Here is a 16,663-nt window from a genome sequence, read left to right as displayed (position 1 = left end):
GTTTGGGAACGTTCTCTCACATGGCTTGACATACACATGAATAGTTCCACTATTTGACAATTCTACTCTGCCTGAGTCTGTGCCTGAGGTGAGCTTTCACAGCCACATGCAAAAGCCTTGCCTCACTACAGACCAGCAAAAGCTTTTGGTGATGTACAATGCTATTGTTATGCAAGTGTCACAGTCTATCTGTGCCTTGGAAAATCCATAGCAAGCACTCTGTCAGTCCATTCCACCATACTCACAGGCAACGGTTGTGTTCGAACGTGTAAAACATGGACAGTGGAACTCTTTGTAGGGAAATAAACTCAGTGACATATTTCCGTGCAGAAAGAACCAAACACACAGTGCGGAGAGTGAAATGACTGGAGAACATAATCAGATTATGTAACAACTCACCATTCCTCCTCATAAACGCTGAGTAGAAAGTAAAGATGCAATTGGACAAATTAAAAAGCCAGAAAACGTAAATCATCTTAAATATATATTATAATCATGGGAAAAGACCATGGCTTAAAGCAGCATGTCATCTTGTGAGCTATGAGGAAATGAGGAAAACAAACAGGGGTCTAAAGTTGGCCATTCAAATCTATATCATGCAGCAGTGGGGAAAAAAGAAAGGGAGATGGATTTGATGAGACACTGCACATCACAACATGTTGTCATGTATCATCAAACACGGTACAATGTGAGTCTATTAAAAACTTGAATTAGCATGGCTCGAGCTACACACCCACCTGTATTTCAGAAGTGGATACACTATAAAATCTTTTTTTTTTGCCCTTTCACCGATTGCTTCCAAACTGACAATACTAAAAGGGTTACCTGCAGAAACCAAATTTTTACTGGAATTTTCCAACAATATGCTGAAATAATGAATGGAACAAAAAAGTTCAAAGCTGATATATGGCTGGGGATGAAATACACAGAAACAGCGAGAAATTGGTCTCCCCCTCTGTGGGATAGAAAACTCTTGATGTCTGATGACATAATAATGCAACCAGAGATTTAAAGCTGGCAGTCACAAATTCTTGTTAGATGGACAGTGGAATTTCAATGACTATTATATTGCGTTCATATGTATTCGTACATACATGCAAATCAAATATTCTTCTCAGGCAACATTATTTACTCAATATAATAGCAAAACACAAAAGAGACTAAAAAGTGGTTAAAACATATTGGCAAGTGCATTTTGTATTAAGAAAGAAAATATATGTGGCATTTAATTCAAAGTCCCAACAGAAATGTCTGGATTCCAGTAACTTAGATTCCCACATTTTGACGATCGTTGCTAATGCTAATACAAAAGCTGCTGTTTTTGTTAAGTAAAGTCATCCATAATGCTAATTGTTAAACTGTTAAGTGTAAACCTATTAGATACAGTTAAACATTTCAACAGTATTTAAAAACGTATAAGGGTTCATCTCTTTTAAAAGTAAAACGCACATTCTACTCCATTAGGTAGTTGTCGAATAAGAAAAAACTACTTTAAAAGCCTGTTAACAGCCAGCCAGTCGTAATGAACACTGGAAAATCTGATCAGATTAGTGACCATAGCGACAAGCGGAACATATCTGAGACAAAAGTCTAAGTTCTACTGGAGGTCCCAGCTGTTTCAAACATTCTCTACTTACTGTTTCTTGGCCTCCTCGAACTTGGTGATTTGTTTTCGTAGGCCGCTGTTTTTGAAGCCTTGGCAGTGGGCGGCGGCAGCCCCAATGGTCACCACGTCATATGTGTGGTCTGGGGGAACATGACACGTCTGAGGGGAGGAGCCACAGGAACAGCAACAACTGAGAACAGGGGGCGGGGCTAAGCTCACCGAAGCCAGATTCATCCTGCACTCTCATCCTCTGGACGTGCAGGTTGGTGGGCATAAACTCCATCTTCCTGTCGGCTTTCAGATTACTGGCCTTGAAAGACGGACCTGAATGAGACACACAGCGAAGGAAACAGAGGGAGTGGGAGAGACAGAGAGAGATAGAGACCAGGAGTAGAGAAAAGGAGTAGAGAAAAGAGGGATTGATGCGAGGAAAAAGGTATGGATGAACAGGAGAAAATCAAACATCTTTCCTCACTTGCTTCGTTAATGACATGTGATGGCCAACAGGGGAATACTTAGTATGTTAAACCTCAACAAATTGTCTTGTAATTGAATTTGTGTGTGTGTGTGTGTGTGTGTGTGTGTGTGTGTGTGTACTACTAACCTTTGTAGTCAGTGAGGTCAGAGAGCGTCTCCTGGTAGGTTAGGATGATGGTCTGATACTGAGTGACAATTTGTCTCCGTAGGTTCTCCCAACATGGAGACAACTCCCCCAGCTCTTCTAACTCACACACCCTTCTCACACACACACACACACAGCGCCAAAGAGATGCTTTATTGACGCACTCAACTGACAATCCATGGACACTTCCGAGTGTGTTTGTGGTAAGGGTGTGTGTGTGTGTGTGTGTGTGTGTGTACCTGGCAGCGTCCTCCTCCAGCAGTAGTTTGACATACTGTCTGGGGATGTGAAGGGACAGGACACTCTCAGCCATCTGCTCCAGCACTCGCAGGTGGTTGCCGTCCGTGGTGGGGAAACGGTACATCCGACACATGGTCCCACCGAACACTGGGAGACACAAACACACATCAGTCCCGCGGCGCCCCCTTCAATTAAAGGAGCCAACATAGTATTTTGTTGGGGACGTAAAGAGGCCTGGGACAAAACCCTCTCCTCGGGGGGAGGACAATAAACCATTTCCATTGAGTCCTGCCAGACACACACAAACAAATGCTAACGATGCCTCTACTACTGGACGACGTGTCTCAGGTGACACAGGTTCTGGCCGCTCGGAACGTGGCCCGGGGAGCAGCCTCCTACCTGATCTCAGCAGGGTGTCTTTGCATAGGGATGCGTATTTGGCCCTGACGCCCATGGACTCCGTCAGGCTCTCGTCCACCGGAAGCACGGTCTGGGAAACGCCCCGAAAGAAGGAACACGTCACACACACCCGGCGCAACGCAGCCCACGATAAACCCGCCACCTCGCAAGTTGCAGACGGAAAGTCGCGGGGGGGGGACCTCACCCTGCCGTTAATGGTGTCCGGTAACCTGGCGACGGGCAGCGTCCTCTGGTCCCTCCGGTCGTCGATCTGCCAGGCGGTGATGTTGATTTTCCCCACGCTCTCGTTCTCCGCCGACCTGATCATCAAGAACACATTAGCCCTCAAACAGTGGCCCGGGAACACGAAACAGAAAAACAACCTTGTATTTACATTACTGTGGAGAAATACATGCCATGCATTTAGCCATCCCGTTAAACCGTGGCAAGACATACAGAATCACACTGACAGACTCCATTGCTGTGACTGTTCAGAGAGGTGGTGTGAAGTGTTACACAGTCTGTCTGCTTCATACCTCAGGATTAGTTGTAATCTGTGGTTCTTTTCCTGGAGCAGTTCTTTCACAGGAAACAGAGCCGAGCCCAATAAATACATCTAGACCAGGAAAGGGTGACAACCATTAGAATAAATGGCGCCCTCGAAGGCAACAACCACTTCGAGGGCGAGGCACAGGAAGCATTAAGAGAAACGGGACCCCAGACAGTCTCATGATCTGAAGGGGACGCTGACATGAGACCTGGTCTTCACCCAACAGTGTTCCACTTACAGTGCCTTGGGAGCGGTCTTTGACATCGTATACGGACAGCTTGACCTGCGTCTGCTGGTTAATCTGGGAGTCCTGGAAGAAGGCTATACTGCTCAGGAAGATGGGGTTACAGGTGCCCTGTAGGGGGGAAGCAATGTGTCAATCAAACGGCCGATCGACTGGGGGAACGCAGACGCTCTCAACCGCACCGCGCGCACCGCGCCCTGTGGCAGAGGGACGGAGGAGTGCGGCGCGGTGAGTGGGACGACAGTCCATCTCACCTCAATGATCTCCGTCTGGGCGTGTTTGGTCCAGAAGGCCTGAGGCGGGGTGGTGCAGCTCACCGCCACAAAGCTGTTGGGTTTACGCTCCAGGGCTGGGGTCACAAGGTCGACGCAGGCTGAGGGACCGACAAAAGGGACACATACACACGCACAGTTGGAATAGATGGCGGGAGGAAACGCCGGTACAGGGCTAGGGAGCTGTCATTGACTGTACTCACCCACGCTAAACTCTAGGACCGGCTCATCTGGATCCTGGCTGTTCCCTACGAATGGACAAAAAGCATACAAGTCGAGTTGGCAGAAGTGTCTCGGGACATGTACGGACGGTGACGTCGACTCGTCACCAGCATTGACTGGTTTCATTGTTAAGGATGTGAACAAGACAGGATATGATTACATGACTAATCCCACGGTGTCACATAGCGTTTGTTTCCTTCATATTTTCCTTGGGACCAACCCACAGTGGTTACCTGCGAGCGCCAGTCCGATCATCTCTGAGGAGAGGTCAAAGGTGTTGGCCCGGTAGACAGACCAGGGCCTCTGGTGGCGGGGGCTGCGCTCTCTGGCTTCCGACATCCTGACGGCCTTCTCCGGGGAGGGTGGGAGGGGAGGCACAGGGCGGTGGCGGGGAGGACAAACACTCTCACACAGTTAAACCCAGAGCTGCTCCACGTACACGGCCCCACCCGGGCCCTCCTTCAACAGCTGAGTGAGAGGAACAGAGGAAAAGAGATGACACCAGGGAGAGGAAGGATGAAGAGAGACAAAAACAGGAACAGTAAGAGAGGGAGGGAGGAAGAGAGGTGAAAACAGGAAGAGGAAGAGGGGGAGGAAGAGAGATGAAAACAGAAAGAGAAAACAGGAAGAGAGAGGAGGCAAAGGACTTCCTCCATTCTCTCTCTCTGCAGGAGAGCTGGAGGCTGTTTATGTCGCTGGATTACCAGAGGGAAAGCTGGTCCACAGACATTGACAGAGAAAGAGAGGACAGAGAGAAGTGTTGGTGACCATGATTGTCCTCTAGCATCCTCCTCTGAGGCATCATGACTTCCCTCTAGTATCATCCACTGAGCAATCATGACTTCCCTCTAGCATCATCCTCTAATGCATCATGACTTCCCTCTAGCATCATCCACTAATGCATCATGACTTCCCTCTAGCATCATCCACTGAGGCATCATGACTTCCCCCTAGCATCATCCACTAATGGATCATGACTGTCCTCTAGCATCATCCACTGAGGCATCATGACTTCCCTGTAGCATCATCCACTGAGGCATCATGACTTCCCTCTAGCTTCATCCACTGAATTCACTGCCTCATTCCCTCTGCTTCTTTAAGACTGTGCTCACAGGCATGCAGCAATTCATCGCTTAGTAGATACTGTACATTACTAATACATACATATACTATAAAGTAAAACAATACTGTAATATCCAATATCATGACCTAAATAATTCAGAAATTTAGGTTTTGATACAGCGAGTCTGTGTGTTTTCTTTCCTTTGAAGAAATGGTTCCCACAGTGAAGTAAACACTTCCAGAAAACCAACCGTCCCCAGCTTGCCAGTGAACAAGAACAACATGCTCTGAACAGGAGAACATTATCATGTACACACATTATTCTGACATTATTCCAAAACTGTCAAATTTTTTGAATGAGGATTTGCTCTTATTTATTCAGATTGAGTGTCAAATATGTAGAATATTAAATATTACCTTTGGAATAACTTTCGGAAGCTATTCACACTTTCACTTTCTCCACGCTATGTTCTATTATAATGAAATCTCATGTTGTGGTGTAAAAAAAATATTTTTTTGGAAGATGGTGTAATTTGATGTGTATCCCATAAAAGGATGAATTCTACAATATGTTTCATTATATTGTTCCTGTCATGTATGGTGTACTACAGATAAATGTCTGCCGAATGGCAAGGCTAACTTGCAGAGAAACAAGACCAAATGTCTAGCTTTGGAGATGTGCTAATTGTAATCAGGTACATTTGTGAAAGCCTGACCATTTGATAAATTGTGTTGGCCAAGGGGAAGTATTGTACATTTGTTATTGTGGGGGTCTCTTGAGTTAGCCCTTAAATAATCAGACACATCAAACGGGACATCACTGTGTCCAGATTGCTACTTAAACACTGAATTTGGAAACAAAAAGATGCCAGGATTCCACTTTTCATAATTAATTGTAGGCCTGAGCAACTATTTTTGAAACAAAAATCACAGCAGGTTCGCGGGCAAAGTATCATTTTCACAGACTATGCACGAAACTAATACAAAATGTACAGGCTATTTTCTTTAATGATCTACAGTAACGTAACAGGAGGTACAGAACAGCTTACCTCTGTGGCTATGAAACACTCCTGCTGGATATTGCTTTGCACGATCGACTGCCGACAAGTTTTTTTGCTTTTTTTGAGACCTCAATTGTGATTGTGTTTAGCTCATTGTCCCAATGAAATGAAAATCTTCACTCTAGTCTAAACGTTGCTAGATCTAATCCCTGACCCATCTAGGTGAAGAGTCTGTTGTTTTGTCCTTGACTAAGACATCTGACCCTGTTCAGTGTAGAACACTGTAGAAACTGCTGTTTACACTGTCACATGTGGACCTAATAAATGTCAAAACAGGTGTATTGGAAACAGGTCGATGATCAAAGGAAAGTGGATTTAACATACTTTGGAGTGTCATAGCAAAGGGTTTGGCCAGTAACTGACGCATCCCCTTTCATTTCTGAAAACGAATGTTTACTTCACACAGGGTAGTCTTTGTTGGTCACTGACACAAATTCACATTTTAACTCATTTTCCATTCAGGCTGTAGCGTAGCGTCTTTTGGACATGGCTAGGGGGTTTGAATACTTCTCAATCGTCATACACTGGCATTACCCAAACAAGAGTCACAAGTGGAGTAGAAAGGAACAACAGCTTCCCCTAATGCACAAAAGAAAAATGCTGAGCTGACAAATGATCAAAACCATATATTATCAAACCATATTCCAATAATAGTTCTAGTCTCACCTCAGACAACCATCTAATAGCTCTCACCCCACTTTCTCCCTTCCCTTCCCCCAGGGCAGGTCCTTCACAAGTGGACATTTAGCCCATGGAACCAGGTCTCCCATCTCCTCATGGAACAGTCACTCCTCATGGAACAGCTGTGGGAAATAGACAGCCCTGCCCTATTTAACAGCTCAAAAAGACATCCACCCTATTTCTGTCACAGCCAACGTCTGGAGGACAGCAGCAGGCGACAACCCACACCACCTGTGACACCTCAGAGACAAGAGAGAAGACTGACAATGCCTAGCTTAATCAAAAGGACAAACTAACTGTACATGCTGTATAAATACATAGTTTGTCATTTAAGGTTCCACTGGAAGCTCCATTTGTTTGTGACATAATTGGTGATATTTCTGGATTTAAAATCAAGTGTTTAGCAACCTTTATGCAAAGGCCGTTTGTAGCATGGAGACTATCCCAAATATTCAGTTGTACAGACATGATACTAATCATAGCAATGTGCTAAGGATTCTGACGGAACCACTCTCCTTCATCTGGCCCTGGATGTCTCCATGGTAACAGCAGTGAGCTCTTCAAAGTTCTCTGGATCTTGATCAATCCAAGACACTCAAACCAGGTCTCCTAATCAAACGAAAATATTTTGTGGCAAGGAAACTGATGAATTCGGATTATACGGTTTGTGACTGTGGTATGCTGGCCTCGAGTCCTTTGAAGACATTTTGAATAGCTGGACTTCAAGGTCTTCACTTGGCTGAAGGGTTGGTTCTCAGCTTGGCTGGATGGCACGTTACTGTGTGTTACGGTGACATGCCGGGACGCAGCCTTAAATGTTTCCACTAAAAACTCTGCATGGACCTGCCCTGCTGACCAACATGATTACATTCAGGATGAGAAGCAACAGGCCCAGAGGTGGTGTCACAAATCAACAGAAAAAAATGGAGCAAATAATCAAGGGTGTCTCTCCGAAGCATTCATAGGGGAAACACTGTTCTGGAGACATCCTCTGACACATACTGTGAGATCGGGCATTTTTCCACAGAGGCTTGGATGGGGGCTCTGCTGGCAGGACCACATGACGCTGGCGGGGGTCTTCTCTAATCAGCCAGAAGCAAATGCTGGAGCAGGGCCCATCTATAGCTGGTCGCTGCCGGTGAAAACTACAGCAGATGCATCTCTGGTTTACTCTTTAATCGCAGATCCTCTTCTGCCCTGTCAGAGAACATGCATCTCTGGTCAAAGGATGTGCCTTACATAGGCCACAGGCTGTACTATGTAGACAGTTAGGTGCCCCCTATATCCACGGCTAAGCGTACTACATACTGGCAATAGCATAGCACAAGCAGGGCAATTAATTCACAAATCTCATGTGTGTCGTCTCTGCTCAATGAATGAATGAGTTTGCCAATTCTCTGGCTAATTTCTATGGATGTTCTGTAAATTGGCTGGGAATACAGGACACATTGGTAACAGCCAAATATAGTGTGAGAGAGGGGACCCAGATGATTTGTTAATCGCATGAACTGGGAGACATTGGTCTATTGGAGCTTTGGCGGCTAGGTTAGGCTAATCCCTGTTGGGTTTCTGACATAGTTTCACTCAGCTCTACAACTGGAATATACATGCTGTACATACTGCAGCGTCGAAGCCTGATAAACTCAATCCAACCCAGTTTAAAAGACATTTTCTTTAAGGGTTGTCCACACACAGACAAGCACTAGTTTGCAAAGGAATAGAGGAGAGGGAATCGTGTGACTATGATTGAGAGAACAATTCACATTCTCCACAGTGAGTGAATCACATTCCGACTGACTGGGTTCAATGGCTTTCACTACAGATTGTGATTGGTCTTTATAGCTGGATGCAACCTACAAGATGTGTTAAATTAAGATCCTGTGAAGGATCTGCACGAATGCCTTAAAAAAAACAAAAAACACAAAATATCTTTTTACCTAGACCCACCCCCCTTTACCCCATACAGCACATAACCTCCTGAGAGTGACTGACCAGTCTAATTTAGCCATGTGACTCCAGGACTTCGTCAGGATTACAAGCCATGAGACAAGACAATTAGTTTTGAACCTCGACATGCATTAGTCGTGGATTTTCCCATCCGGAGCTCCTCTGAGTGGGATTAACACTATCAAACACTGGGGCCTTGTTCAAACATTCCTAGAAATGAGGACATGTTTGTATCAACGGTTTCTCTCCTCTCTGATGGAGTCTCTAATTCTGAAAAGGCCAGTACAGAGCAGAGCAGTCTTATTCCCTTAAAAGGCCAAAGTCAGTTTCTGTCTTGACCGGTTGCCAATGTCCTGACAGGACAGCAATGGAGTGCGCACACACGCACGCACGCACACACACACGCACACAAACACGCACATGCACACAGGATGAGCGAAAGCCTCCAGTACGGTCTATGAATTCCATCAGATCTCGGCCTTATCTGTACTGACGTCGAGTAACGACTCAGCATGTGGTTGGTTTCCACGATCCTCTCCATCCTCCTGCACTCCCAGCCCACATATTCTTTTTATAGAGCCGGCCTGGCGTAAACACAGCTCAACTCTGCACCCCACCAGCATCTGTGTCCTAATGACTGTGGAAAAGATGCACAGCGGCTGCTATGGACGACCGGCGGCACATTCATTTGAGAAATCAGATCTCTTTTGACACCGACGCTGCGATTCTTCTCGGTCTATATATGGCGCTGTGAGTGAGCCCTGGATCAGGGTCACACAGCACTAGATTCATCACAGAGACTCAACTATTAAATTCTATAAACGTAGTAACTCAATGTCAGACTTTCAGAACCATTTTAATTTCTGGCCGCTCCGGACCAAAGCAAATATCCATATTAAACTGTAGGTTCAACAAGCATCTTTTTTTATTTTACCTTCACCTGGAAATCTAAGGCTGGGAATCTCAGTTTACCTCCTGCATGAACCTACTACAGCCATAACAGAAAATGTATGGCAAGTGCCTGCAATCAGAACAGCTGTACTCATTTTTATATAGTGGGGAGAACAAGTATTTGATACACTGCTGATTTTGCAGGTTTTCCCACTTACAAAGCATGTAAAAGTCTGTAATTTTTTATCATGGGTACTCTTGAGTGTGAGTGACGGAATCTAAAACAAAAATCCAGAAAATCACATGGTATGATTTTTAAGTAATTAATTTGCATTTTATTGCATGACATAAGTATTTGATACCTCAGAAAAGCAGAACTTAATATTTGGTACAGAAACCTTTTTTTGCAATTACAGAGATCATACGTTTCTTGTAGTTCTTGAACAGGTTTGCACACACTGCAGCAGGGATTTTGGCCCACTCCTCCATACAGATAATCTCCAGATCCTTCAGGTTTCAGGGCTGTCGCTGGGCAATACAGACTTTCAGCTCCCTTCAAAGACTTTCTATTGGATTCAGGTCTGGAGACTGGCTAGGCCACTCCAGGACCTTGAGATGCTTCTTACGGAGCCACTCCTTAGTTGCCCTGGCTGTGTTTCAGGTCGTTGTCATGCTGGAAGACCCAGCCACGACCCATCTTCAATGCTCTTACTGAGGGAAGGAGGTTGTTGGCCAAGATCTTGTGATACATGGGCCCATCCATCCTCCCCTCAATACGGTGCAGTCGTCCTGTCCCCTTGCAGAAAAGCATCCCCAAAGAATGATGTTTCCACCTCCATGCTTCACGGTTGGGATGGTGTTCTTGTGGTTGTACTCATCCTTCTTCTTCCTCCAAACACAGCGAGTGGAGTTTAGACCAAAAAGCTCTATTTTTGTCTCATCAGACCTTTTCCCATTCCTCCTCTGGATCATCCAGATGGTCATTGGCAAACTTCAGATGGGCCTGGACATGCGCTGGACCTTGCGTGCAGGGGGACCTTGCGTGCGCTGCAGGATTTTAATCCATGATGTCATAGTGTGTTACTAATGGTTTTCTTTGAGACTGTGGTCCCAGCTCTCTTCAGATCATTGACCAGGTCCTGCCGTATAGTTCTGGGCTGATCCCTCACCTTCCTCATGATCATTGACCCCATGAGGTGAGATCTTGTATGGAGCCCCAGACCGAGGGAGATTGACCGTCATCTTGAAATTCTTCCATTTTCTAATAATTGCGCCAACAGTTGTTGCCTTCTCACCAAGCTGCTTGCCTATTGTCCTGTAGCCCATCCCAGCCTTGTGCAGGTCTACAATTTTATCCCTGATGTCCTTACACAGCTCTCTGGTCCATTGTGGTAGGGTTGGCGTCTGTTTGATTGAGTGTGTGGACAGGTGTCTTTTATACAGGTAACGAGTTCAAACAGGTGCAGTTAATACAGTTAATGAGTGGAGAACAGGAGGGCTTCTTAAAGAAAAACTAACAGGTCTGTGAGAGCCGGAATTCTAACTGGTTGGTAGGTGATCAAATACTTATGTCATGCAATAAAATGCAAAATAATTATTTAAAATCAATGTGATTTTCTGGGGTTTTGTTTTAGATTCCGTCTCTCACAGTTGAAGTGTACCTATGATAAAAATTACAGACCTCTAAATGCTTTGTAAGTAGGAAAACCTGCAAAATCGGCAGTGTATCAAATACTTCTTCTCCCCACTGTATGTAAAACATTGGTGGGGCACAAACCATTTCAAAATATAGGATACATACAAGTAAAGCTATCATGTTGATGTGATAATTTTCAGCAGCGACGGTCTCCCCAAAAGCCTCCTCTAGGTTGTTCTCATGGATGGATCTTAACAGAGACAGGGCCGTCTTACCAGTGTGAAGCTCAGTGTGGCAGTAGAGTGGTCAGCACACTTTGTGAAAACCTCTGCTCCACCTGGGAGATGACTGTGTTGCATGCCTCCTTCATCACCGGCGCTATGTTGGTTACTCGTCGGCCTGGCTCGTCTGTTCCATCGTGAATGGTGGCAGCCCATTCATAATTTTGCTTCCGCATTTTATGGACATGCTCCTTGAAACAGGTGAGCGCACTGCAAATCCCAGATGCATCGACGCCTTCTTTTGTATGCTAACCGTTAGCCACTTTTTCTTCAAAAACCACTCCACGTTAAACCCGCGGTTACTTTTACCAGCAGTTTGAGTGATGACAATATCCCGTGGCTGATGGGCACCAAGTCGCTTTACTTCAAGTTTCTCCTCCAAATTGAGGGTTTCAAACCCACTTTATTCATTTTCTCAAGTTATCTGGCGTTGGTGAAGCTATGCCCCACCTGCCCCCTAATGACCAGTCGCCCCTGGCTGTACTTACTGTCACTGGTGAGGGATGGTGAGGGAGCCAAATCAGGAGTCACAGAAGAGAACTCCGTACAGGACAGGAGCGACAGGCCGGTTCTCCCTCAGGACCTGACGAGATGAAGAGACAACCACAGAAATATAAATACAACCCAGAACCCAGTTTCCAGCGCCTGAGGATCCAGAATCAAAGGACCCAGCACAACCCGGTCACCCCGAGAGCAGAGGGGCTGATGGGTGTGACGCCACAAAATGGCCGCCGTTAAAATGGAAGCTTCATACATGATGTCTCTGCCAAGTGACATGTGGATTCTGAAGGTGTGTGTAGTGGGAGCGTGCGTGACTTCGGAGAAACACACCCGCCCCTAGTGTCACACACCCGACGGCCTTAGGCATCAGCACAGACTGTCTATTCTGGCATTTTGCCCCTCGCGCCGACTGGCATCGCTTGGCCTCCAGACTGTAGGTCCCTATAAAACTCAGTGTCAGTGGTCATGGCCAATCTGATGTTATTGTGCTGTGGTACGTGGATTCCGGATTGTGTGTGTGTGTGTGTGTGCATAGTTTAAGGGTGTGTGGAGGCATTGGAGTGCTTGCTTGGATATAAAGAGCAGTCCTGTTTGCGGACCGTCCAGATGGCCCCTGGCATCACACGGGAGATCCTGATCAACATAGCGGAGCGCTATATACGCGCAGAGCAGGGGCGTGTGTTTTGTATCAGTCCGTGTGTCCGTGTGTCAGGACAGCATGTTGGGGACGGAAGAGTCCCATTTTCATATTAAAAGGCTACAGCTGCTCTGCATTTGAGAAAGGAATGATTCATGCCGTAACCTGCAGGGTCTGTTCCCACGTCTGTGTCCGTCTCTTTATATCTATCGCGCACGCACACACGCTCACACAGCCACAGTCAAAGGTTCTGACAAATCTTTCTATAGGCTGTGGCTGCACGCCGGCGAGAGAGAGAGCGCAGTTCTGCCTGCAGCCGTGTGGAGCCACTGCCAGCCAGCCGGCTGATCGGTTAGATTTCACGATGACATAATCAGTGAGGAGAGAAACAACTGCCATTCACTTCGCTGAGGTCCACCCATACAAATGCTTGGCTCCCAAACCAGCCAGGTATGACTGAATGATGATGTCCTTAAATAACGGGATTGTCTGTCATTACTACGGCATTCTAGTTTGGCCGGGAGGACCTTTTGGGGATTTGTGTTTGTCCTCTGCCTTTCAGGCACATGACATAGGCTTCTCAGCGTTGGCCTGTTTTCCGAAACATTATCTCGGGAGGAGCCCCTGAGATAAGAACCGTCACAGAGTCTCATCTGAAACACCACGAAAATATACAAAACAGCGTCGCCGGTTCAGATAGGAAACCCGAGTGGTAACTGGCAAGCAATGCATCAGCTGACATCGGATCCCTCGAATCACAATATCTGCCTAATATGTGTCTATTTAGTAGTTGCGGTATGCACTCCGTCAGATATCCCAATGGTCATACTTGCATGAGGGTGCAAATCCACCAACCCGCCCCCTGTTCAGTTGTTTCCCTTTGTGAGGGGATCAGTGGTCCTTGTTCATTGACTATAGTGATTGCTATTAACAAGAAACCAGGCAAGCCTAGTTCAGCCGGCCCCCAATAAAATGTGTAAATCGTGGTTGCCCCCTCGAGAATCTAACCTGAGTCGCCCACGTGAAAGCAACTGTCCTACGCCACCGAACTGCACTGTTATGGGTTGGCGGTGTTCTCCTTTCCTGTGTGTGGCCCTTTTCCCCCTGGTGTCTCTGTCTGTGCTGTGTTCGTCTACACCTGAGGCTGTGAGAGGCGTGACCAGGGAGGAACTAGTTCAAGGGGCGTGGCCATTCAATCCTGCACAGTTTCCACACAGCTGCAACTCATTCCATTCATCACCTCTGCAGTATATCTACCCAGGCTGTTCACCTCTTCGGCGCCAGATCGTTAGTCTACACCTATGATCTGCTGCTGGCTACTTACCTGAGTTACCTGCTTCACTGCCTCCCGCAGAGACCTGTTGAACCATTCTCTGCCGTTTTCTGCGAAGCTGCCGACTTCCACCCTGCACTGCTCACTCACATTCCCCCTGGATTTTCCGTCGGTGAGTCAAGACTGGACATTCTGTGACTACCCACTCTGATTCTCAGCTCTGCCCTGGATTCCTCTCTGCCTGCCTGCCTGCCTGTCTTACACCTCACTACCATCCAGAAGATGCACTCCCCCTCTTTGCACAATTAAGTTTGACTGTTCAAATAAACATCTCTGATAGCCATCTGCCTCCGTGTGTGTTGTCTCTGTGTTTTGGGTCAAACGGCATCCTAACATGCAAACATGCCAGGTGTTAGTATTGCCTCTTCGCATTATCTTGTTTTCACTCATTAACATCACTTCAAGTTTGAATATTTTGTTAGGCACCATTAACCAGCGTTAAACTGAGTAACGTTTCTTATTGAGTTTACCTCCACCACAAATAGCATCTATGAACTTTATAGCTTTTACCACTGGCTGTTTTAACCGCTTATTAGGCATTCGTGAATTACATTGATACAATAACTACTGTATCAATATACATGACGATAACAGACTTTTTCGTCAAGAGAAAAGACGAGAGAATCGTGTAGCCAGCGAAGTGTTTGTCTATCCAGGCGGTTCGAATGTTATCATTGGATTGAATGGGTGTTATCAGTGGTTATCAGCCTCATAGATATGGGTCAGAAGGGGCCTGCTAGCCTACTGGTAGGCTCAGAAGGCTGTTATCATCCATTCGCATGGTTAATTTAGTATTTAGATAATTAAGTATTGACGAAATCATCACAGTTTAAAGGCTCTCATTTTAATGGTCTTACCAGTAGCAGCTACCTGAATTCGTCTGGGATTGGATCTGGAGTCTTCTCGTGTATTTATCCGTGATTAACCATGTGAATGGATGATAACAGCCTTCTGAGCCTACCAGTAGGCTAGCAGGCCCCTTCTGACCCATATCTATGAGGTTGATAACCACTGATAACGCCCATTCAATCCAATGAATGAATATCCTGAACAAATCCTGAGAACATAATTTGAAAATCCACCAGAAATAGTCACAATTTAGTAAACAGTTTCATTTTAGGCTTCCCATAACATATCTACTGAAGGTTGTAGCCAGCTAGGTTTTTGTATCTATCAATATAGGTGACGATAACTAGTAATGGCCATTCAAGGCTTCATTCGTGTTATTTTAGCAGCAGGATATTATGCTGGCAGCACTCAGATTTTCTTTATCATAATAAAAGCCATAATTGAAATGTATAAGGCAATATAGTTAACAATCTAGTCTGTGAAAAAGAACAGACAAGAATAACATTGGAACGGCCATTAAACATAAAATGTACAGACAAGATTGTTAAACATATTAACTTATTTAGTTCAATGATGGCTTTTATTTTGAAAAAGAAAATCTGAGTTAGCGCAACTCATTCATTGTGAACCAACTGACATCACCTTCGTTACTGCAACCCAAAACATTTAATATTCCTTGTCTCACATGGATGTGGTCAGATTAGGCTATTTCTTTGGCACTAACTTTGGCACGGAAACACTAACTTTATAGGATGAGTGTGAAGGAAATCAAAAAAAGTCTATCAAAAATAACAAGCTAGTTTTTTAGTATGTGGATGGGAACTCAGCTCAGTGAAAGCAAACATCTCTTCCCTTGAACCAAATATGTGCATGGCAGATTTAAGGAAGGAACACATCCCCAATTCAACAGATAAGTCCAAATGTCTTAGTTGCACTATCAGTCACGTTTTTGACATTCTGGTTTTACAGGCCGGGGCGTAAAAAGTGACGCCTAGTAGAAACCTCTCAAAATGGCCACAGTTCAGTCGATACATAAGCCAACCACAACGCGTTTTCCTACCTTCAACCAGCCACTCTCTGGTCACCGTTAAATGCAAGGCCGCATGTGCACAGAAACATTAGCACGGGACCTAGCAGCTGGCAACTGAAGCGGCGCGTGCTGAAGCAGCACAATCGCAGTGCAGGCCCACATGAGTCATCCACATCAGTCTACATGCTACGGCCGAACACAAAACAGACTCGGCTCGGCTCTTTGTCCATGGCGGTAAGATGAGAGCATAACCGGCGGGCGAAGGGGCCCTATCAGCAGAGGTGGATGATGTCCCCTATCAGCAGAGGTGGATGACGTCAACAGACCCGCAATCAGCAGTGGACGTCGTCCCGGTCACGAGTCCGCTTCTCGTGCTCACCGTCTTTTGCTCCGGCTCCACCTCGCCGTTTCGTCCCTCCCTCGTCCTCTCGAGTACTCTGGACCCTCCGTCTCGCTTACACACACCCCATCTTCCTCCCTCTCTCCACTCCAGAATTCCTGCGGCAGCTAAGAGAGGCCCACCAGAATGGCTCTGACCCCTCTAAGGCTCACTGTTCTCTCCAGAGGAGGTACACAGGAAGACGGACAGGAGGAGTTGG

The 16,663-nt window shown here is 46.0% G+C and overlaps 1 protein-coding gene across 14 annotated transcripts in view; it reads right to left on the bottom strand.

Moving 5' to 3' along the window:
• inpp4ab (inositol polyphosphate-4-phosphatase type I Ab) overlaps positions 1-16,663 on the bottom strand; it is a 31,844-nt gene that overhangs the window by 11,359 nt on the left and 3,822 nt on the right. For 9 of the 14 annotated variants that reach the window (XM_013139909.4, XM_013139915.4, XM_013139916.4 and 6 more), the window contains exons 2-14: positions 12,203-12,297; positions 4,389-4,623; positions 4,137-4,181; positions 3,916-4,034; positions 3,656-3,772; positions 3,404-3,483; positions 3,073-3,187; positions 2,868-2,958; positions 2,468-2,615; positions 2,211-2,341; positions 1,826-1,930; positions 1,638-1,746; positions 400-417 (exon numbers count right to left, since the gene is read on the bottom strand). In XM_013139909.4, the coding sequence (XP_012995363.2) occupies positions 400-417; positions 1,638-1,746; positions 1,826-1,930; positions 2,211-2,341; positions 2,468-2,615; positions 2,868-2,958; positions 3,073-3,187; positions 3,404-3,483; positions 3,656-3,772; positions 3,916-4,034; positions 4,137-4,181; positions 4,389-4,494 (1,184 nt within the window). In that variant the 5' untranslated portion in view covers positions 4,495-4,623; positions 12,203-12,297. The remainder of the gene's footprint in view (positions 1-399; positions 418-1,637; positions 1,747-1,825; positions 1,931-2,210; positions 2,342-2,467; positions 2,616-2,867; positions 2,959-3,072; positions 3,188-3,403; positions 3,484-3,655; positions 3,773-3,915; positions 4,035-4,136; positions 4,182-4,388; positions 4,624-12,202; positions 12,298-16,663) is intronic. The other 5 variants (XM_013139914.4, XM_013139913.4, XM_010886285.5 and 2 more) reach the window with 1 other exon arrangement.

The sequence above is a fragment of the Esox lucius genome, chromosome 22 (assembly GCF_011004845.1).
Source record: "Esox lucius isolate fEsoLuc1 chromosome 22, fEsoLuc1.pri, whole genome shotgun sequence".
Lineage (NCBI taxonomy): Eukaryota > Metazoa > Chordata > Actinopteri > Esociformes > Esocidae > Esox > Esox lucius.
The sequence above is the reverse complement of the archived record's forward strand: the minus strand, read 5'-3'. Positions and strand labels throughout refer to the sequence as shown.